Raw genomic sequence first — 21555 nt, 5'->3', positions numbered from 1 at the left:
TAATCACCTATAAAAAATGAACTGGCACTTTCAGTTACATCTCACTGCACAAAGTCAAAACTGGCCTCCACTCTAAGCACAGGAAACAGAGACCAACCTACACAGTAAGGAAGTATACTGAGACCAACAGAAAAAAGAACCTGTAGCAGCCATTAGGCTTTCAATCCACACTGCACTTGGCAAGACTGAAAAGACAGCGGCGAAACCCATCACAGACAGAGCTCTGCGCTCAGGGCCTACAAGCTTCGTGAGGGGGAGGTTTAGGTTGGATGTGAGGAAGAAGTTCTATACAGAGAGAGAGATTGCCCATTGGAATGGGCTGCCTGGGGAGGTGGTGGAGTCTCCATCATTGGAGGTGTTCAGGAGACTCGATGGGGTGCTTGGTGCCGTGGGTTAGTTGCTTGGGCGGTGTTGGATTGGTTGATGGGTTGGACGCGATGATCTTGAAGGTCTCTTCCAACCTGGTCTATTCTATTCTATTCTATTCTACTATCAAATGACATTGGGAAAAGCCTTTCAAACCAGGGCCACAGCTGAACCGAAGAGGATGCTACCCTCCCTCCCTCCCCAGGCAAGGCAAGAAGCAGCAGAAGCACTTGTGAAATTCAGCAACCCACATCGGCTTTATTAGACGGCGAGCGCGAGCGGGCTCAGCGGTAGCGGTGCAGCTGCAGGGTGTTGCGCCTCCTCCAGGCGGCGCGGCGCGAGCCCCCGATGGTGTGGTGGAACTTGTGGCCCTTGCCCAGGCCGCGGCTCTTGCGCCCGGCCGACGTCAGCCCCCGCATCTCCCTGTGCTTGTGCACGGGCTTGGTGATCCACTGGGTGTCGGGGTTGCGCCGGATGGTCTTATGGAAGGGGTCGATCAGGATCACTTCGAAGAACTTGTACGTGGAATCCTCACCCACCCAGTAGGAGTTCAGGACCCTCAGAGCCCCGCAGTGACGGCCGGCACGCTCCTGGCGGGGACAGAAACAAAGGAAGAGGCTGCAGAATCATGGGGGCAGGACAGAAAGACCACGAGGCCAGGGCAATCCCAAGCACTGCTATAGGCTGGGCAGGGACTGGCTTGGAGCAGCCCTGCAAAAAGGACCTGGGGTGCTGGTGGATGAGCAGCTCAACAGGAGCCAGCAGTGAGCACCTGCAGCCCAGGGACCCAACCAGAGCCTGGGCTGCAGCAAGAGAAGTGTGGCCAGCAGGGCCAGGGAGGGGATTCTCCCCCTCTGCTCCACTCTGGTGAGACCACACCTGGAGCAAGAAGGATCTGGAGGTGCTGGAACATGTCCAGAGAAGGGCCATGAGGATGAGCAGAGGGCTGAAGCTCCTCTGCTATGGAGACAGACTGAGAGAGTTGGGGTGGTTCAGTCTGGAGAGAAGGCTCCAAGGGGACCTTCTTGTGGACTTCCAGTGTCTGAAGTGGGCTACAAGAAAGCTGGGGAGGGACTTCTTAGGGTGTCAGGGAGTGACAGGACTGGGGGGAATGGAGCAAAACTAGATTGAGATTGGATGTTAGGAAGAAGTTCTTCCCCATGAGGGTGGTGAGAGACTGGCACAGGTTGCCCAGGGAGGTGGTGGTAGCCTCATCCCTAGAGGTTTTGAAGGCCAGGCTGGATGTGGCTGTGAGCAACCTGATGTGGTGTGAGGTGTCCCTGCCCATGGCAGCAGGGTTAGAACTGGATGATCCTTGAGGTCCCTGATGATTCTGTGATTCTAAAAATAACTCAACCAAAATTGTGTAGGTGTGGGGAATTTCCATTTGCCCTGAGAGACCCTCTCTTCCTAAAGGAAATATTCCCCTTCCAGTTGCAAAGAGGCAAGAAAAAGGAATACCTGCAAGGCGTGCTGCTATTTAGAACCCACGACTGCTTGGATTCCTGCATGAAACTGGTTTTAAAGACCATGAGGAGGAAAGCACTTGGTTGATAAAAGGAACTACTTTGTACATAGAAGCACCAAATCCCTAAATACACAGTGTTAAAACCAGCTTTAATCTAAAGATGAAGACCAAGGGCAGCACTTGAGGCCATGGAACAACCTTTCATGGGAAGTTCTGAAAGACTGAGCAACCTGCACAGCCATAGCTACAGGAGAGGAGCAGCCCATACTCATAGGAGGAAAGGAAGTGCTGATGTAACAAGCCTTTGGTCTGCTGCTGGCATATTAGCACTTGCTACTCCTATCCTCACTTGTGGTTGGAAAGCAGCAGTCCTAGCTTGAAAACCAAACTGAAGCAGACAATATCAATTATGCAATGCCATCTGCTTCTCCTGTCTACAAAGCACTGCCAGTGCTCAATGGTAGGGCCTCACCATCACTATGGAAAGTATCAACCAGTGCAGCCCTCCCATTTTCTATCTCTGTATGATCCCAACCTATGGCTACAGTCTTCCAACTGTTCTCTGCATATGTAATTAAGTTCTTTCAAGTCCTTGTTTTACTCCAGCATGGGAGAACAATGCATATGTTGAACACTAAGACACCAACCACCCTTAAGCAGCTTCTCTGCAGGGAGGGTACCTACAAGCAAGGTTTTCTATTTCTGTGCCCCTCTGAAGAACTCAAGATTTCCAGGAAAGAGCATGCCAGACTCAGAAATCTTCAAACTAAAACTGAGGGCAAATAACCTCTTCCATGAGTGGTCACCACCAGAGTGCATGCCATTAGCCACCAGGTATCTGGGAGTGGCAGCTAAAGAGCATGGCACGAGCTCTGAAAACACAGAACTGCATTTTTAACTCCAAATCTCCATCTGCATTTCATGTACACAAGTCTTTCCCCCTAAAACCCTTCCGAGAAAGAACCACCTCACACCGGATTCAACTTGAAGCCTTTTAAAAGCATCCTCATGGGATGAGTAGTCTCCTTGCTCTCCCAGTCTCAGGCATTTTTCAGAGTGCAGAGCAGTATTCATTTGAGCCCAGAGGTTTCTGTTGTTTGTTGAAGGCATTAACAGAATGGAAGTTTCCATTTGGAGTGTTTCAGCAGGTAACAGTATCTCACCTAAACCCAAGTTAACCACCAGTTTTTGTGCTTGTGAGGTAGCAAAGCTCTTTCATAAAGAGCAGGTGGTCTCTGGCATGCTGCTTTCAGACCCTGTAACACAGCAGAGCTGTGCAGCATTCCTGCCACACAAACAGATGCTACAGGCTTTGAACAGGAACTCACGAGACCGCTACCCAAAGCTGACAAGCCACACCACAGAGCTGGATTTGGTGGTGAATTCAGTCTGCCACCTTACCACATTTGAACTGCTATTTCTCAGGTCTAATCCTTTATACTAGCTGCATGTCCATTTTTATTCACAAGTACTGTGACATACTGTACATCCCCAGACTCCAGCTGGAAAATCTGAGTACCTTTTTCCATTTGTCTCAATGCAGCTTCTCAAGACACTCTGGTGCTTTCCCACCATCAGTATTTCATTATTTTACCCAACTGCAGTGGGTTGAGCTACTCCCTAGAGTCCCTAGCTTAGAATACTAGTTGTGTCCCCAGGAGGGGACGAAGAGCTGAATCAAAGGTAGGGGGCTGGGGGGAGACCTGTGCTGCTGTTACGCTGTGTCTATAGATGTAAATACACTCAGGACACGTTGCCTTTTATACTGTTATATTCAGTGTCTGCTGCAGATACAACCCTGGTTTTAATTCCAAATTCTAGGCGTGGGGAGATTTGCTCTCTGGGGTAGATTCCTGAAAAAGCTAAGTTCCTGGGGGGACAGGAGAGGAATCCAATCCAACCCAACACATCCGCAAAACAACCTTTTGGGTAGCTTTTGGGGTTTCAGTCTCTCCTATTTTCAGCTGCTACAGTGTGAGACCTTCCTATCAGCATGTTTCTGAGCAACGAGCCAAATAGTCACCTCTGCCACAGACTGAAGGCTGCGGGCAAACTTCAGCTGGTTAACACCATGGTGCACGGGCTTGCCGTAGGTTGCGCCCTTCGGGACCGGGCGCTTGCGACCACCACGGCGCACACGGACGCGGTAGATGACATAACCTGAAAGAAAGGGCGACTTAAGAACTGTCCTGTTGTGATTGTTAGTTCCAAACCAGAGCTTATGGCACCTCCCCCCTGTGGAGGTCCAAGTACCCCAAGAAGGGTATTTTGTTGTAACACAAAAACCCAACCAACCACCCCAAGCCTGAAATCCCAAACTCCAACAGCAGCACTCCCAAAGGGCCATCCACACCACCTGCTGCTATCCTGGGAGCTCAAACATGAGGAACCCAGGCAAGCTTCACACACAGAAAGGCAGGCTCAACTTCTCATTTTCGTACTGAACCAATGCCTATGGTTTCAAGGATCTGCTCCATTTACTGAGAGATGGCCACTTTCCCCACTGACCAGCAACTGCTCTCTAATGACAGCCCAAAACCATGCTGCCTTGTTAACTGCAGCACGTGCAGCTGTAACACAGTGGAATTCACACGTGACAACCTGAGCAGAGAAGAGCCACCTTCCAAACCAAGGACACTGGTCAGCTCTGCAGCAGTAACACAGCACAGGAGTTAAGAGCCAAAGCCCACTTTATCTCCATCTGCCAAAATGGACGCAGAAGGCAAAAATTCAACGTTACACAAAGGAAGGTTTTGGGCTGTGGGCACTGCTACCAATTTAGCACCTCTCTAACATTAAGTTCATATTGTGCAGCACACTTTAGGTGCATAGGGAACAGCTGAATTTCAGATTTTGTTATCCAAATGTCATTTAAGGAAGGAAACCAACATAAAACTCAGCATGTGGACTTCACCTCTTCCCCTCATTACCTTGCTTGGCTTTATATCCCAGCCTGCGAGCTTTGTCTGGTCTGGTGGGCCGAGGAGCTCGGTGCAAGGCAGACAGCTGGCGGTACTGCCAGCAGCGGACTCGAAGCAGGAATCGCATCACATCCGACTGCTTTTTCCTCCATAGCTCCTGGATGTACTTGTAGGCACCCATGTTTGTCTACCTGCTGAACTGACAGGTCAGTGAAAGAAGTCCACCAAATCCCATTCCAAATCTGAACAGCTTCCAACAGAGACATCACATAAACTCATACACCTAATGCCACTGCCACACAGGATGCTCTCAAGCTTTAGACCACTGCCACATCTGCTCACGTGGCTCACCCTTAGCAACCTCCCGCAGGGCACACAGCAGTTGCCATTCTCAGCTATTTTTCTCCTTTCCATATGTTCTTAAGTGTTGAATTCCTCAGCTGAGAAAATGTCAGATGTGTATCTCAGACATTACCAAAATCGCCAGTTGACAGCTGAAACAAGCTGTAAATATGAATCTAGAAACAAGCACGTGAGTGGTGTGGTCATCCTAACACGCTTTAATTCTCCCTGAAGCCCTCTGAAACTTTCACACAATTAATTTTAGCCGGTGTAAGCGAAATCCATCCAACTCCCACACAAATCACCACCTGAAAGATGCAATTCCCACCAGTTCCGTGTGAATTTCAATCCCTTCTTTTTCGAATCCTTCTAGCTACGGCCAAGCTCTTGCTGCCCCAAACCACCCTTTAAGGCAGCGTTAGGGCATAAAACACCGCAAAACAACTGCAAACCCAGCCTCCTGTCAAGACGTGCGAGCTGTAAACCATCTGCTCCCGCTGCGCTGCGGTGGTCGCCCTCCGCTCACACCAAGAAACCCTGGATCTGACGGGGCGTCCTCCCCGCCGCCCCACACGCCGGGCAGCCAGCCCGCCCGCCCAGACAGGGCCCTCCATCGGCCTCCAGGGCCAGCGGCCTGCCAGGCCCCGATTCCCGCGGGCCGCAAGGAACGCGCGCCGCGGAAGTAACTGGAGCCCACCCCGCCAGGCGGGCACGGCACCCGAGCAGGCAGGTGGCCACTTCGGGCCCAGGATGGAGCCGGATTGAGAGAAAAGCCGAGCACAAACGGGCCCTCACCTGATGGCGCCCAGGACCGGAAAGGAAGAGCCTTTTTCCCACAACCCCTTGCGGCGGCACCGTCCTTCCGGTATCGGCCGCGGCGCCTCATGGGCAATGTAGTCCTGCGGCAGCCGGGCCGCCCCTCGCACCCCGTGCTGACCCGGTCCCCGCGCCGGCCAATGGGAGGCGGGGGCGTGGCTAGCCCGGCCAGGCCGGCGCGGCTCAATGGGGCCCTGCGGGAAGCTCTGCCCAGGTGCGCGCTCGCGCTGAGGCGGGACGGGGGCAGGGGGGGCGGCCTCGGGGGCCGGGGGGGGGGGCCTTAGGGTGGGGGATTTGGCAGCTGCGGCAGCCTCTGACAGTCGATCCCCGATCCCTGCCCCCCCGCGCAGGAGCCCCTGCGCAGCTGGGGGTTGGGAGCGGTGGTGGTGTGTATGTGACATTGAAGAAGTCTCTGGCGTCCTGGAAAAGAGCCCGTGCAACCCCTGCCAGTGATGCGAAGCCGTACGGTTAAACAGTTCCTCCTAAGGGCCAGAAATGCCCTAAAACCGGCGCTGAAACCGGCAGTCGCGGTGCTGCGGGCGTAGGGGGCCTCGCCAGAAGGGCCCGGGGCCCTGGAGTTGAGCCGTGCCGACCTGCGGGAGGCACGGCACGGCACGGCACGGCGCAGGTGCCCGAGCAGTTCCCTGCCTCCCCCTGCAGACCCGGATCTGCAGGAGCGGGCACTGGCCTGGCGCTGCGCCGGCTCCCAGCAGTGTAACCACCCAGCAGTCTAACCAGCGTGCTGGGCGCTGCTGGGGAACCAGAGCGGGAATCAAACCTCCCCTCCGCTTCCCTTTCATTTTCCAGTGTGTGCTTTGCAGAGGACTCTGGCTTGTGAAGCGTTACCCGGCTGAGCTGGAACGGAAACAGGGCAGTGCCAGCCCCTCCTGGTGCTAAAAAGGTACCCTGCGGCTCTCCTGTGGTACGCTGCTCCCAGCGCTGGGCTGAGAGTGAGGGCCTGCTGCCCTGCCACAGCTCACTGCCACGGGCAACTGCCCCTGGCTTCTGGAGGCCTCCTGCTAAAACCAGTGCCTCCCCATCCAAACTGCTTCAGAGCAGACAAAAAAACCCCAAACCAACATTTCTAGTGATGTACTTATTTCTCTTCTTGTGTAATGTATGTAAAATTACAGCAGGCATGGAGCAAAAGAATGGAGCAAAACTAGAAGTGGGTAGATTCAGATTGGATGTTAGGAAGAAGTTCTTCCCCATGAGGGTGGTGAGAGCCTGGCACAGGTTGCCCAGGGAGGTGGTGGAAGCCTCATCCCTGGAGGTGTTTGCAGCCATGCTGGATGTGGCTGTGAGCAGCCTGCTGCAGTGTGAGGTGTCCCTGCCCATGGCAGGGGGGTGGAAGTGGATGATCCTTGAGGTCCCTTCCAAGCCTGACAGTTCTGTGATTCTGTGATTTGCTTTCCTGTGCTTTGTCCTTTAATGCTCCTATTCTTCAGCTCCTAGCCTGTAAAAGCTAGGAACTCTCTTTGCATGGCACAAAGGGGAAGGCCCTGGCATTTTGTCGTGTTTCCAGAAGCTGTCCTGAGGCTGTCAGTTACTGCCAGGCCTGCAGCCAAGCCATGCATCCCGGTAGCACAAGTGGCGCACTGTATGCACACAGCAACACGCAGCCCCTTGCGGCCGGCGCTCGCAGCCTCCCTGATGCTAGCGGGGCCGGTGCCAGGGCTGCAGGCACACAGCAGCACCAACGGCAGCAGCCTCACAGGCCTCAGAAAACAGCGTGGGAAGAAACTCGAGTCCTAAAAATACCGGAGCGGCTGGGAGGGAGCTGTGCCTCCAAGCCACCTCAGCCTCTCTCCTTCCCTCCTGGGGCTTTGTGTGTCTGGTGCTGAGCTCCTGCCCGGCTAACAGACTCCTGTGTCTGCACAGGCTTCACCTGCTGACTCTGCCCTCTCGGGACAGATGGGAAAGGGATACAAGGTGGTGGTTTGTGGAATGGCCTCAGTGGGAAAGACTGCAATTCTGGAGCAGCTTCTCTATGGAAAGCATACTGTTGGTGAGATGTTTTTACTTTTGGGGGGTGCTGTGTTTGTCTGTAGATTGTTTCCTTTTCCAGCATCTTGTTCTGTGTGGGCTCCCTCCCTAAAAAACACCCCAAAACAGTAATGGAGGACTGTGAAGTGTGCTGAGGTGAAAGAAGAAACTGATGTGGTTTTGCTGTGTCTCTGGACAGATGCTGAAATTCATAGTCCCTTGCTGGTTCTTAAGAGGCTTGCAGAAGAACCCTTTCCATTCTGTTCCCAGTTATGGCACACAGGAATGGTTGGAAAAACCCCACAAGCACAGAAAGCAGCTGATGTGCTTGCTCCCTGTTCACATAGACATCTCTTGCTCCCTGAAAGGTGCTGTGGGTGCCTGAAAAAGAAACAGATGCCACACAATAAGCAGAGAGGCTGTTTAGTCTTTTATTCCATCTTGTTAAAGCTTTGTTTTGCTTGGTTTTAGCTAATACTTAATCAAAGTGCTGGAAAGAAAGGCAGCTTAGCTTTTGGTCCTACTTTCTGTGCTGAACTTGAGGGCCAAGCTTCTTGGGTCTCTACAAGGGAAAAGTGGCTTGAGAGAGGAGCATGAGGAGGTCTAAAACCTGCTGTGCACAAGGGGAAGGGGATGAAGGAAAAGTTGTCTTGTTTCCCTCCATTTCCACATGGCTTGGCTTTGAGAGAAAGAGCAATGACCAGGGGCTGGCAAATTATTCCTGCCTCACCTAGAAATGAGGGCTGGCACCAAGGGCTGTGACAGATGGCAACTCAGTTTGCATCTTTTCCTTGGGCTGAGAAATTGTTAGGGTAAGTTACTGAATAAACAAGAGCAAGGTCCTGCATCTGGGTCAGGGCAATCCCAAGTCCCAGTGTAGGCTGGGCAGGGTCTGGCATGAAAGCAGCCCTGAAGAAAAAGGACCTGGGGTGCTGGGGGATGAGAAGCTCAACATGAGCCAGCAGTGAGCACTTGCAGCCCAGAGCCAAGCAGAGCCTGGGCTGCAGCAAGAGAAGTGTGGCCAGCAGGGCCAGGGAGGGGATTCTCCCCCTCTGCTCCACTCTGGTGAGGCCACACCTGGAGCACTGTGTCCAGTGCTGGAGCCTCTGTTACAGGAAGGATCTGGAGGTGCTGGAAGGTGTCCAGAGAAGGGCCAGGAGGATGAGCAGAGGGCTGGAGCTGCTCTGCTGTGGAGACAGACTGAGAGTGTTGGGGTTGTTCAGTCTGGAGAGGAAACGGCTCCCAGGAGACCTTATGGTGGGTTTTCAGTGTCTGAAGGGGGCTGCAAGAAAGCTGGGGAGGAACTTTTTAGGGTGTCAGGGAGTGATAGGGCTGGGGGGAATGGAGCAAAACTAGAAGTGGAGAGATTCAGATTAGATGTTAGGAAGAAGTTCTTCCCCATGAGTGTGGTGAGAGCCTGGCACAGGTTGCCCAGGGAGGTGGTGGAAGCCTCATCCCTGGAGGTTTTTACAGCCAGGCTGGAGGTGGCTCTGAGCAACCTGCTGTAGTGTGAGGTGTCCCTGGCCATGGCAGGGGGGTTGGATGGCCCTTGAGGTCCCTTCCAAACCTGACAATTCTGTGATTCTGTGACATGCAGAACAGTGCCTTCCAGGCACTGTGCCTTTAAAGTGTGTGGATGAGAGGAATGTTCTGGCACTGCTGCTCCAGAACTGCATGGCGATATCCTTGTCTGAAAGGATGATTTTTGCTAATGCCACAGCACCATCTGCTTCCAGCAGCCTGCCTGCAGCCCCGTGCCTGCAGCCCTGCATAGCTTTCAGCAGGAAGGCTGCAGAACCTGCAGGCTAAAGGTTTTGGCTTTTGCTGTGGCCTGCCTCTCCCCTGCCCCGGGCTGGGTGAGCGTCAGCATGAACAAAGCAGTGTTACCTAAGTCGTATTGCCTCGCAGTGCTTCCTGCCGTGAGCCTCTCCTGGCGACCCAGGCAGGAAGGATGTTTGGGTGTTGCTGCTCAGAGCAGCTATTTATAGAGCCAGCCCTGTGCCACGTTATACAACAGTGTGGGGACTGCCTGACATAACCCAAGGGAGGCCTCATGCCCGAGGGTTGTCTCTGGGTGTCCCTCTGTCACTCCTGAGCTCTGCTGCAGCTCAGCCATTGTGCAACACAAACTTTCCCCACCCTCTTTTAAACAGATCAGCTTTCCTTTCCTGCAGCTCTGGTCTTTCTTTCCTTGCTGGTTGGTTGGGTTGGGTTTGGTTTGGTTTGGTTTGGTTTGGTTGGGTTTGGTTTGGTTTGGTTGGTTTTTTGCCCCCTAGAATTAGCAGTCAGGGAGGGAGCAGGTCATTTGAGAGGGGTGGTGCAAGAGAAGAGGGGAAAAGGAAGAAGGTAGTCTCCTTTTCTCTGATTATGGTCAAACCTTATTCCCAAGGCACTGGGAGAAAGAGGGCAAATAGCAGTCAAGAGAGCTCCATATGGAGCCACTGCAGCCCCAAGGAATGAGTGACCACGGTCCAGTGCTTTTACTGTCACCTGTGTGTGCCATCAGGCACCTTTTGGGGGTTGCACTGGTATGCTGGTGTTTCTGGCAGCCCTGCTGAGTGCTCACCACCCTCCCTGCCTCTTCCCCAGCCCATGGACAGGAAGGTGCTTGCAGCATGGGCTGCTGAAAATGGCTTCCAGATCTTTAGCTACTTTTCCAGCCTGTATTGAACGGTGCCACATCCGGCTGGCAGCCAGTCACTGGTGTGGTCCCCCAGGGATCAGTGCTGGGCCCCATCCTGTTCAATATCTTCACTGATGATCTGGATGAGGGCATTGAGTCCTTCAGCAGTAAATTTGCAGATGACACCAAGCTGGGAGCAGATGTTGATCAGTTAGAGAGTGGAAAGGCTCTGCAGAGGGACCTCGACCGACTGGACAGATGGGCAGAGTCCAATGGGATGGCATTTAACAAGTCCAAGTGCCAGGTGCTGCAACCCCAGGCAGAGCTACAGGCTGGGGTCAGAGTGGCTGAGAGCTGCCAAACAGAGAGGGACCTGGGAGTGCTGATTGACAGCTGTCTGAACATGAGCCACCAGTGTGCCCAGGGGGCCAAGAAGGCCAATGGCATCCTGGCCTGCATCAGGAACAGTGTGGCCAGCAGGAGCAGGGAGGTCATTGTGCCCCTGTACTCTGCATTGGTTAGGCCACACCTTGAGTCCTGTGTCCAGTTCTGGGCCCCTCAGCTTAGGAAGGACATTGAGAGACTTGAATGTGTCCAGAGAAGGGCAGCAAGGCTGGTGAGAGGCCTTGAGCACAGCCCTGTGAGGAGAGGCTGAGGGAGCTGGGGTTGCTTAGCCTGCAGAAGAGGAGGCTCAGGGGAGACCTCATTGCTCTCCACAACTACCTGAAGGGAGGCTGTAGCCAGCTGGGGGTTGGTCTCTTCTGCCAGGCACCCAGCACCAGAACAAGAGGACACAGTCTCAAGCTGCACCAGGGGAGGTTTAGGCTGGAGGTGAGGAGAAAGTTCTTCCCAGAAAGAGTTGTTATTCATTGGAATGTGCTGCCCAGGGAGGTGGTGGAGTCACCATCCCTGGAGGTGTTCAAGAGGGGATGGGATGTGGCACTTGGTGCCATGGTCTAGTCGTGAGGTCTGGGGTGACAGGTTGGACTCGATGGTCTTTGAGGTCTCTTCCAACCTTATTGATTCTATGATTTTATGATTAACCCTTGAGAACTGCAGAGGCAGGATACCACTGCAAGTGCCTCACTGGGCAAGGGCAGCATTTGAGAACTGACAAGGCTTTGCTCCCTCTTTAGATGAGCTCTTCTAAACTGCACAGCCCTGTTGCTGGGCTGGCCCCTCCATGCTCACGACTACTGCATCTCCATCCTCTGCTGAAGTGTGTCAGCTACAGAAAGCTGACATGTACCTCCTGGCTGCTCTCGTTCAGGGGACAGCAGGGACCAGTGTGTTTGCTGAAAGCCAAGCAGCAAGGCAGACCCCTGGCTGTGGCAGCAGGGCACAAGCTGCTTCCAAAGCTGAGCTTCCTGCCTGACGTCAGAAGCAGCTCTGCGGCCGGCCCAGCCTCCGGGGCGCCGTGAGGAGGACTGCCAAGCCAGCACTAGTGCTGCTCCTTTCCTGATGGCAACCACAGCCTCCTTCCAGGGCCAGGGGGTGTGCTCTAATTTGGTTGTAGGCTCAGAGCACAAGGCCTGGTGCCCTGCTCGGAGATGTCCCAGCCCCAGGCCCGGGCAGGTGTCCCCTCCTGGCTGTACATCAGCTGTGGGTGTCAGTCAGTGCTCCTGTGTGTCCTGCTGACTTTCTGGTAAACAGGAGTGGTGGCACAGCTGCTCTCAGGGCAATGATTAGTGTCCTTGGAGCTTTCACATGCTATATAAAGGCCTTGGCTTTGAGCCATGGGCCTGACTGTGCTCTGTGATGGCACTGCAAACCCAGTGGCACTGTGGTTCATTTCCTAGCAAAATGTGCCCCATCAGCTCTCTCTGGCTTGTCAGGTCCCTAAGGGCTGCTGTTGCTTATACAGTCAGCAGCCAGCACTCTTGCAAAGACACTAAGATTGCTTGAGGTCAAAGAGGAAAAACTACTGGTGAGAGGGGAAAATGCTCCAGAAAGGAATATCTGTGTCCCTGCAGCACCTGAGCTACAATGTGTGGTACTGGGCTTTATGCTGGGCTGCCAAAGGCTGATTGCCTCGGGCCTGAGGATGAGAAAGGAGAGGGCAAAAAAGGAGAGATGCTGTCAGAGACACACAAAGTAACACGTGTTGCGTGGCAGCCTCTCTGCCTGGAAGGAATCAGACAAACCCTGCAAGGAAATGTCTGAAATGGGTGCAGATGTAGCTTTGAGTCATGAAAGGACTCTCCTGCCATAGGTCAGGCTGAGCAGGGCTTGCACATATAGAATCAGAGACTCATAGAATGGTCAGGGCCAGAAGGCACCTCCAAAGCTCACCCAGTCCAACCTCCCTGCACTCAGCAGGGACAGCCCCAACTGGATCAGGCTGCCCAGGGCCTCATCCAGCCTCACCTTGAATATCTCCAGGGAAGGAGCCTCCACCACCTCCCTGGGCAACCTGTTCCAGTGTTCCACCACCCTCATAGTGAAGAACTTCTTCCTAACATCCAATCTAAATCTGCTCTGCTCTAGTTTGAAGCCATTGCCCCTTGTCCTGTCCCTGCAGGCCTTTGTGAACAGTCTCTCTCCAGCCTTCCTGTAGGTCCTGTTCAGGTACTGGCAGGCTGCTCTCAGGTCTCCCTGAAGCCTCCTCTTCTCCAGGCAAGATGGACCTGATGGAGAGGGTCCAGAGGAGAGCCACAAAAATGATCAGGGGGTTGGAGCAGCTCTGCTGTGAGGACAGGCTGAGGGAGCTGGGGTTGCTTAGCCTGGGGAAGAGGAGGTTCTGAGGAGACCTAATAGCAGCCTGCCAGTGGTTGAACACTGGAACAGGTTGCCCAGGGAGGTGTTTGAAGCTCCTTCCCTGGAGATATTCAAGGTGAGGCTGGAGGAGGCCCTGGGCAGCCTGATCTAGCTGGGGCTGTCCCTGCTGACTGCAGGGAGGTCAGACTGGATGAGCTTTGGAGGTGCCTTCTGGCCTGGAGCATTCTATGATTCTGTGTGGTCTGGATGTGGTCTGAGCTATAGAAGCAGGGCCTGGAGTCACAGGGCCACACAAGTATGTCCAAGAATGATCTGTGTTTGCTTAGGAATCTCCTTGCATATGCTCCCTCCTGCAGTGTACAGAGGTGAAACATCACCTCTGGAATCTGGTATGTAAATCCCAGCTCTCTCCAAAGTGGCCCCCCATATTTCACATCCAAATGTGTTGGTTCAAGTCCTGGTGACTCGAATCCCAGGTCTTAATTTTCCTCTGTTTTCAAGTAGGATGTTAAAAGACATAATTTTCACTGCTACTTTTAATGGTGTTTGGAAGAGACTGTCACAGGAGAATGTAGATGTATTAAAGACTCATCACTGTTACAGTGCACAGTGCCACAGAGCATTAGAGGTTGGAAGGGACCTCCAGAGATCATCAGGTCCAACCCCCCTGCCAGAGCAGCATCACCCAGGGCAGTCTGCACAGGAATGCAGCCAGGTGGGGTTTGAATGTGTCCAGAGAAGGAGACTCCACAACCTCTCTGGGCAGCCTGCTCCAGGCCTCTGCCACCCTCACTGTAAAGAAGTTTCTCCTCATATTGAGCTGAAACCTTCTCTGTTCCAGCTTGTCCCTGCTGTTCCTTGGCTTATTACTGTGCACCACCCAAAAGAGCTTGGCCCCCTCCACTTGACACCCACCCCTCAGCTATTGATAGACATTGACCAGATCCCCTCTCAGCCTTCTCTTCTCCAGACTCAACAGCCCCAGGGCTCTCAGTCTCCCTTCACAGGGGAGGAGCTCAAGTCCCCTAAGCATCCACTTGTTGAATTACAGTGCAGCATTTAGATGTTAAAATCCTGTGCAACATTATTCACTTCTTCCTCAAAGGAATACTTAGGTAGCTGTGGTTCATTCCTTCTTGCCAAGTTGTGTTTACTGCAAGGAGGCAGAGCAGGAAAGAACACAGTGCCCCAGAAAGGGCTGCGGTCGGTACTGCGGTCTCTAAAGGTGCCCTTGTAGCACCTCCTCCAGCCACACGGAATGCTTGCACTCTTCCTCGTTGCTATTAACCTCTGTTTTGCTCTTCTGCTCTGAGTTTTGCTCCTGAAGACTGCATCTGGAGGCATGAGGAATTAATTTGTTGAAAACCTAGGAAGAGCTTGATCTGTGCAGGCTGCACAGGGAGCGGCAGAAAGCAGAGCTTGTGCCACTTTGCTGCCCAGGAATGCTGCACACCTCATGGAAAACCATCAGTGTGGGTGGCCTGCTTCAGCTTGTTTGTCAGTGTGAGGTGTTTTGAGTAGTGCCATTGAATAAGGCAAAGCCCTTATTTTCAGAGGCCAGAGAATCCCTTCTGCTTTCTTATACAATGCTTCTAATGCAGCCCCTTCTCTGGCAGTCAGAATAATGCAGGACTCACTGCTGCAGCCCTGCAGTGACAAACAATCACAGAATTGTCAGGGCTGGAAGAGACCCCAAGGCTCAGCCAGCTCCACCCCCCCTGCCATGGCCAGGGACACCTCACACTACAGCAGGTTGCTCACAGCCACATCCAGCCTGGCCTTAAAATCCTCCAGGGATGAGGCTTCCACCACCTCCCTGGGCAACCTGTGCCAGGCTCTCACCACCCTCATGGGGAAGAACTTCCTAACATCCAATCTGAATCTACCCATTTCTAGTTTTGCTCCATCCCCCAGTCCTATCACTCCCTGACACCCTCAAAAATCCCTCCCCAGCTTTCTTGTAGCCCCCTTCAGATACTGGAAGGCCACAATTAGGTCTCCTCAGAGCCTTCTCTTCTCTGGACTGAACAACCCCAATGCCCTCAGTCTGTCTCCACAGCAGAGCAGCTCCAGCCCTCTGCTCATCCTCATGGCCCTTCTCTGGACACCTTCCAGCACCTCCTGATCCTTCCTGTAACAGAGGCTCCAGAACTGGAGGCAGTGCTCCAGGTGTGGCCTCACCAGAGTGGAGCAGAGGGGGAGAATCCCCTCCCATGCCCTGCTGGCCACACTTCTCTTGCTGCAGCCCAGGCTCTGCTTGGCAGTCAGTCACACCACACAGCTTGGTGTTGTGCAGTGGAGGCCAAAATGTGGATTGCAGAGGGTTTATAGAGTATTTAACTCTGAAAGTGCCCCAGCTACCCTGGATGTAGTTTGCTGGGACCTGTAACCTCCTACTCCTCCATCCAGGGGCCACACAAAGCTCACCATGCATTGCAGTAATGACAGCATGCAACACTGCCTGCATGCCAGCTTCCCCTTCCTTTCCTGGCTAGGCTTCCCTTGCTGGTTATTGTAGCACCAATACATGTTTATTTCTGGACTTACTCCTTTAGCTCCTGCTTCTGCCATATGATCTACCTCAGTATGAAGTAGGCTTAAAATGTTAGTGCTTGACTCTCTGCTGTTCCTTGGCTGTTCCAAAAGAGTGTTTGGCCAGGCTGGTTTGCAGTGTGGTTGGCACAGAGCTGCTGCACTGGGTGGCTGAAGCGTGGGGGAAGAGCCATCTATCTTATCCCACCCTGGCTGTGCACCTTGTACAGATGACTTGCACAGCTACAACCCTGTGCTGGTGTATTAGAGGATCTATTCACACAGCCTCACTACTGTGAGGAGCTGGTGTGGTGATCTTGAGCACAGCCCTTCCTGGGGGTGTCAGGAAAGGTCGAGTACAGGGCAAGGCGCCCTGCAGACGTGCCCTGGCAGCTGCGGTGTGGTACAAGGCTGCTCTGCAAACAGCTCTCACGCTGGTGCTGTCCTTCCCCTAGCTGAACTCTCCTGCTTGCTTCCCACCAGGCTCAGAAGAGAGGGCCACGATGGAGGATGTGTATTTGGCGTCGGTGGAGACGGAGCGGGGCGTGAAGGAGCAGCTGAGGCTGTACGACACCAGGGGGCTGCAGGACGGGGTGGAGCTGCCCAAGCACTACTTCTCCGTGGCCGACGCCTTCGTGCTGGTGTACGCCGTCACCAGCCTCCAAGCTTTCCAGAGGGTTGAGCTGCTCAAGAAGGAGATTGACCTCTTTAGAGACAAGAAGGAGGTGAATGCAGGGTGCTTCAACTGCCTGCCTCAGGGCTCCGTCGGGGATAGGAAGTTAAGGTTGCAAAGCACAGCTTTTGTTTCTGTATACAAAGGAAAGCAAACCTACCCCCAGCCTTGGGCAAGCCAGCAAAAGGAAGCTTCCCCACAGGCTCACAGGATGTTAGGGGTTGGAAGGGACCTCCAGAGATCATCAAGTCCAACCCCCTGCCAGAGCAGGACCATAGAATCTAGAGCAGGTCCCACAGGAACACATCCAGATGGGGCTGGAAAGGCTCCAGAGAAGGAGACTCCACAACCTCTCTGGGCAGCCTCTTCCAGTGCTCTGGGACCCTCACAGTGAAGAAGTTCCTCCTCATGTTGAGGTGCAACCTCCTGTGCTGAGTTTCTGTCCATTGCCCCTTGTCCTATCCCAGGGTGCAGCTGAGCAGAGCCTGTCCCCTGCCTCCTGACCCCCAGCCCTCAGATATTGATAGACATTTATTAAATCCCCTCTCAGTCCTCTCCAGACTAACAGGCTGGGGAAGCCTCATTCACATGCCCTGCAGGCCATGCTAAAGAGGGCCAAGGGGACCCTGGGCTGCATTCAGAGCAGTGTGTCCAGCAGATCCAGGGAGGTTCTCCTCCCCCTCTACTCTGCCCTGGTGAGACCTCACCTGGAATATTGCATCCAGCTCTGGGCTCCCCAGTTCAGGAGGGACAGAGATCTGCTGGAGAGAGTCCAAGGGAGGGCTACAAGAATGCTGAAGGGACTGGAGCACTGCCTGGTGAGGAGAGGCTGAGAGCCCTGGGGCTGCTTAGTCTGGAGAAGACTGAGAGGACTTTTTTTCCTCCTTACTTCCTCTACTACAGCTAAAATTCAGTTAGGTGAATCCATCAGGCAGGGCACTTATGACTAACAAAACACATGGCCTACTGCAGTGCAGCTCCCAGGGCTTCCTTCCATGTTGTACAGGGGAAGTCAAGTGCAGGGAAGAATAGAACAAAGGGCATTACCTTTTGTTTGTTTTGTATCCCTGTACTCTGTGGCTTACAAACTGGAGTAACTGACAATGGGGCTCTCAGACATCAGTCCATTGGCAAAGCAGCTTTGCATGTGGTTTAACAACCATGCTGAATCAATTCAATTGTGTGCAGCCTGCTCCATTTTCCCTTAGAAAGCAGAGAGTGTTTTCAGCTGACAGGCTTCCAGCAAAGCCCAACAAATGGAGCTTGCATGTGGCATTAGCATCAGGGCTTTTCCTGCAGCAGCTTTGTATTCTCAAGTAGTTTTCCCTGTTAAATGTCTTCAGCCTACAGCTTTCCAAATGTCTGCTTTATGATATTAAAAAGGAAAAAGAACCAAAAACAAATTTCAGGAAGGATTAATTGGATAATGGTAGGGAGAGACTCTCCAAAATGGGACTTCAGTACTGCCAGCAGAGTGTTGTGGAGGCTGCCAGGCCCCGAGCCTGACAGCAGCCAAGCGTGCAGCCACAGGAGGGTTACGGTAGCTGGTGTGAGCTGCAGGCTCTCACATCCATCAGGGAGATCAGGAGCAACCCCAGCTTCCCTGCAGGGCAAGGAAGGGTGGGCAAGTAGGGAATTTTTCCCAGGCACTGGTTTAGTTCTTTGTTTTTTGAGGGCCCTGGGCTGCAGGAGTGGGGTCCAGCAGGCTGCTCACACAGCTGCCTTGTGGCAGGACTGGCTTTGTGTATATTGCAGGCTGTGACTGGGAAGGACCAAACTGGGGGGTCTAGGCTTTCCCTGCTGCCAGGCACTGCTTCCCTCTCCAGCATCCACTGCTCAGGTGTCACACTTGTACCCCTTGTCTGGAGTAGCTCAATTGGAGGTGAACAGAGACTGGTCCTGTTGAACTTTGGCTTCCCTTTTAGCAATCAGGAGCACAGCAAGTGACACTGGTGGGTGAGGTCAATTCAGATCCCAGAGCCTGCTCTTGCCAAAGGACACAGAGCTTGCCTTGTGCCGCTGCTAAGTCACAAACCAGCTCTGGAGAGCGTTGTGACTTGCCTGCTGCTTAAAATTACTGCGGGGGTCTGCCCTTTGTACAAGTCTCACCCTTGTGTTCTGTTTGCAGGTAACAGTTATTGTCCTGGGAAACAAAACTGACCTCCTGGACCAAAGAGAAGTGGAAACAGAAGCAGCCCAGCAATGGGCAAGGGCCGAGAAGGTGAGACTGTGGGAAGTGACTGTGACGGATCGAAAAACACTGCTGGAACCCTTCACCTTCCTGGCCAGCAAACTCTCCCAGTCACAGAACAAATCAACATTTCCCTTGCCTGGAAGGAAGAGCAAAGGGAATAACTGTGATAACTGAGCTACCTTGGCATTGTCTGCTGCTGCCAGGCCACAGCCTAGGTCCTTCCTGTGCCATTTGCTTCTTACAGTTGCACTTACAGCAATAATCTCACTCAGCAATAAAATCAGCAAGCTTATGGTTAAGAGGTATCCTTCCTTCTCCCAGACTTGCCTTGGAAACCTCACTGGTGGTAAAAGCCTTTAAAAGCACTTCATGAAGAGAGTTATTTTACAAGGGTCATAGATGAGGGACAGGTGGACAGCTCTCTAGCAGGGACTTTGTACTGTGATGCTGAAGGACAAGCCAACAAGCTTCTTAAGCAGCCCCCCTGCAGATCTGTAGCCTCTAGTCACGAAGAAAGCATTCGGTTTGGAGAGAGGCTGTGGCTCAAGTGGCAACACTCCTTTTACCTTGACCTTAAAGTGGTCCACAGGGCGTGTTGATGATGCAGGAGGCTGAGGTCAGAGTGGTTTTGCAGGAGTAGGGTTTGTGGCAGGAGGAACAAGTACCAGCTGATGTAGCCACTTGAGTTCTGCTAGTGACTGGAGGTAAAGGAAAAACCAAACCCAGCCAACCAACAAGCCCCAGCAAGTTTTGTGGGAGACTCTAGAACAGATCCTACTGGGACATGAAGCTTGTCAGCAAGGCCTGGCAAGCAGTACTTTCAGCTCAGGAATGTATTTGTACGAGCCAGGAGGGCTCCCGGAGCGCTCATTACCTGCGACCTGAAGAACGAGATAGCTCCATGTGATTTTGATCAGCATGGCCAGTACAAGTCAGTCACATTCACATGGGTGATCATTTTGTTGAGAAACTCCACAGAGCAGGAAGGACACTGCCTGGGCCCTGCTTAGTACATTGCACAATACTCCCAGCGCAGCCATCCAGCCAAGCCGCAGTCATCCACCCTCAGGATGAAGCTACAGGCCAGACAAGAACTGCTGCTTTGTGAGAGGGGAGCTAGGGGGTGTAGGGGCTGCCTTCTGGGAACATCCCCATGACAAACACCCAGCAATACCTCTGCAGATGGTCTTACTATGCTGAGCATCGTCCAGCAGCAGGAGCACAACTGCACGTGGCTACCTGTGCTTTGAGACTCCATGTGCTGCGGGCATCTGCTCTCCTAGGTCAGCCTGTCAGTACACTAAACAAAATGGGATACAGAGGGACAAAACACGTAACTGCTCCCAGAGAGAGCGGCCAGCTTTCGGCCTCTAGCAGCGTCTTGCCTCGCCTGAGTCTTGCTTTTCATTCTGTTTAAAGAGAAGAGTGGGGAGAGGGGCTGAGTTGCACCCAGTGCCCTCCTTTGCCACGGACGTTTGGAAGGAACACCGAGCATTTCACTGTGAGTCAGCAAAACACAGCACTGCGATCACAAACGCTGAAGAGTGAGTGTGCTTAATGCTGACACCTCAGCTGTGTGCTTGGGGCATTGCTCTTCCTGAATACTGACAAATAAAGGCCATCAGCATGACTAATGTCAGAGCAGTAGTGCAGTTCACTGGCAATGGAGCAGGCATTCCTGCCTTTGTAATGAAGGCAGACGAAACTGTTTAGATGCTTTGCTCAACAGGGTTCGGCTTGCTGTGGCCAAGGAGCAAGGTAAGAGTGCAATTATGAATGAGCAAGCTCTTGTAATGGCCTGCTAGGAACAGACAGTGGTTTCATTGCAACACTGCAGCTGAGTAAGCACTCCAGCAGGACTGACCCCAGCTTGGCTAGTCACAGTCACTGTCCTCAGCCACGCTGCAGGAGCACTCCCTCCTCACTCATTTCCTACCAGGCACACCTGTACTCAAGGCTTCTCCCTATCCCGAAGGCTCCACATCTGCCTGTGTGCTTGGCAAGTGGAGGTGACTTCAGAGCAGCAGTGGTTCACTTCCTTGCTGCAACCTCTCACTGAAGAATTGGTTATACTCCTCCTCTGGGGTGCCCTTCTTCTAGGATGGACTGGGTTTGGGTCAGTGGTAAGGCCTCTGCTAACGAGATGTCGTCACTGACGCTGACCCCTGAGCCAAGGCAGTGCAGGTTGACAAGTCAGAACTAAGTTGAAATGGCTGCAGATGGAGCTGAACAATTGAATGCTGTCCAGTTCTGCACCCTACAAACTCAGTGCTGACCCCACTGCCAAGGCTGATGAGGGCTGCCAGAGCCACTCTGTTCTGTGTGCTCACTCTGTCCCCTGGACACGGTGCACTTGCCAGTGTTACAAGGCAGGCAAGAGGAAAAGGGCTCTTCTGAATGCCTGGGGCCATTCTTCTGAGCAGGTTGTGTAAAGGCTATGTAAATTATCTTGAAATTAATTCAATTCATTAGCAAGACATTTAGATCATTTTAGCCATTCCCAAACCCAAGCACCACTCACTCTTGCATAAGCTTATTCTGATGCTTTTAAAGCACCCAAGTCAATTACCTTTCCTGAACAGCACAGTGTTGTAGTGCCTAGTGATGGAGAATGTCTTGTCCTGCTCTGCACAGTGGCTGGTACCAAGTGAAAATGAAACTCACTCCAGTACCATTTTACATAGGGTTAGTAAGTAGAGTACAGTGTAGCTGAAGTGCAGAACATGTATTTTGTTCTTACTGTTCTGCTGACTCCAAACCTGTCCCAGGTCCCAGGGATCACCTGCCTACTACAAAGGTAGAGACTCTCTTCACAAAGTTAATGGAGAAGAGCTACTATTAAAAATAAAAGAAAATAGAAGTAATGGCAACATCTTCCTCTGCTCCTCTTCTGCTCTGCTGAACAAACTCTGCACA

At 52.9% G+C, this 21555-nt stretch overlaps 2 protein-coding genes across 3 annotated transcripts; one reads left to right on the top strand and one right to left on the bottom strand.

The window, feature by feature from the left end:
* Positions 1–612: 612 nt before the first annotated feature.
* Positions 613–5949, bottom strand: RPL15 (ribosomal protein L15). Its single transcript, XM_054161245.1, has 4 exons — positions 5893–5949; positions 4765–4949; positions 3858–3994; positions 613–956 (listed from the first exon to the last, which is right to left on the bottom strand). The coding sequence occupies exons 2-4, from the start codon at positions 4934–4936 to the stop codon at positions 651–653; spliced, it is 615 nt and encodes a 204-aa protein (XP_054017220.1). The 5' UTR covers positions 4937–4949; positions 5893–5949; the 3' UTR covers positions 613–650.
* A 99-nt stretch (positions 5950–6048) lies between these two features.
* NKIRAS1 (NFKB inhibitor interacting Ras like 1) lies at positions 6049–19898 on the top strand. Of its 2 annotated transcripts, XM_054161244.1 has the most exons (4): positions 6049–6127; positions 6721–6814; positions 16256–16497; positions 18574–19898. In XM_054161244.1, the coding sequence occupies exons 3-4, from the start codon at positions 16276–16278 to the stop codon at positions 18811–18813; spliced, it is 462 nt and encodes a 153-aa protein (XP_054017219.1). In that variant the 5' UTR covers positions 6049–6127; positions 6721–6814; positions 16256–16275; the 3' UTR covers positions 18814–19898. The 2 variants fall into 2 exon arrangements, with proteins under 2 accessions (XP_054017219.1, XP_009898160.1); XM_009899858.2 differs by lacking the exons at positions 6049–6127; positions 6721–6814 and adding an exon at positions 7749–7921.
* Positions 19899–21555: the final 1657 nt, after the last annotated feature.

The sequence above is a fragment of the Dryobates pubescens genome, chromosome 4 (assembly GCF_014839835.1).
Source record: "Dryobates pubescens isolate bDryPub1 chromosome 4, bDryPub1.pri, whole genome shotgun sequence".
Lineage (NCBI taxonomy): Eukaryota > Metazoa > Chordata > Aves > Piciformes > Picidae > Dryobates > Dryobates pubescens.
Note: the sequence above shows the minus strand (reverse complement) of the source record. Positions and strands in the feature narration are given on the sequence as shown.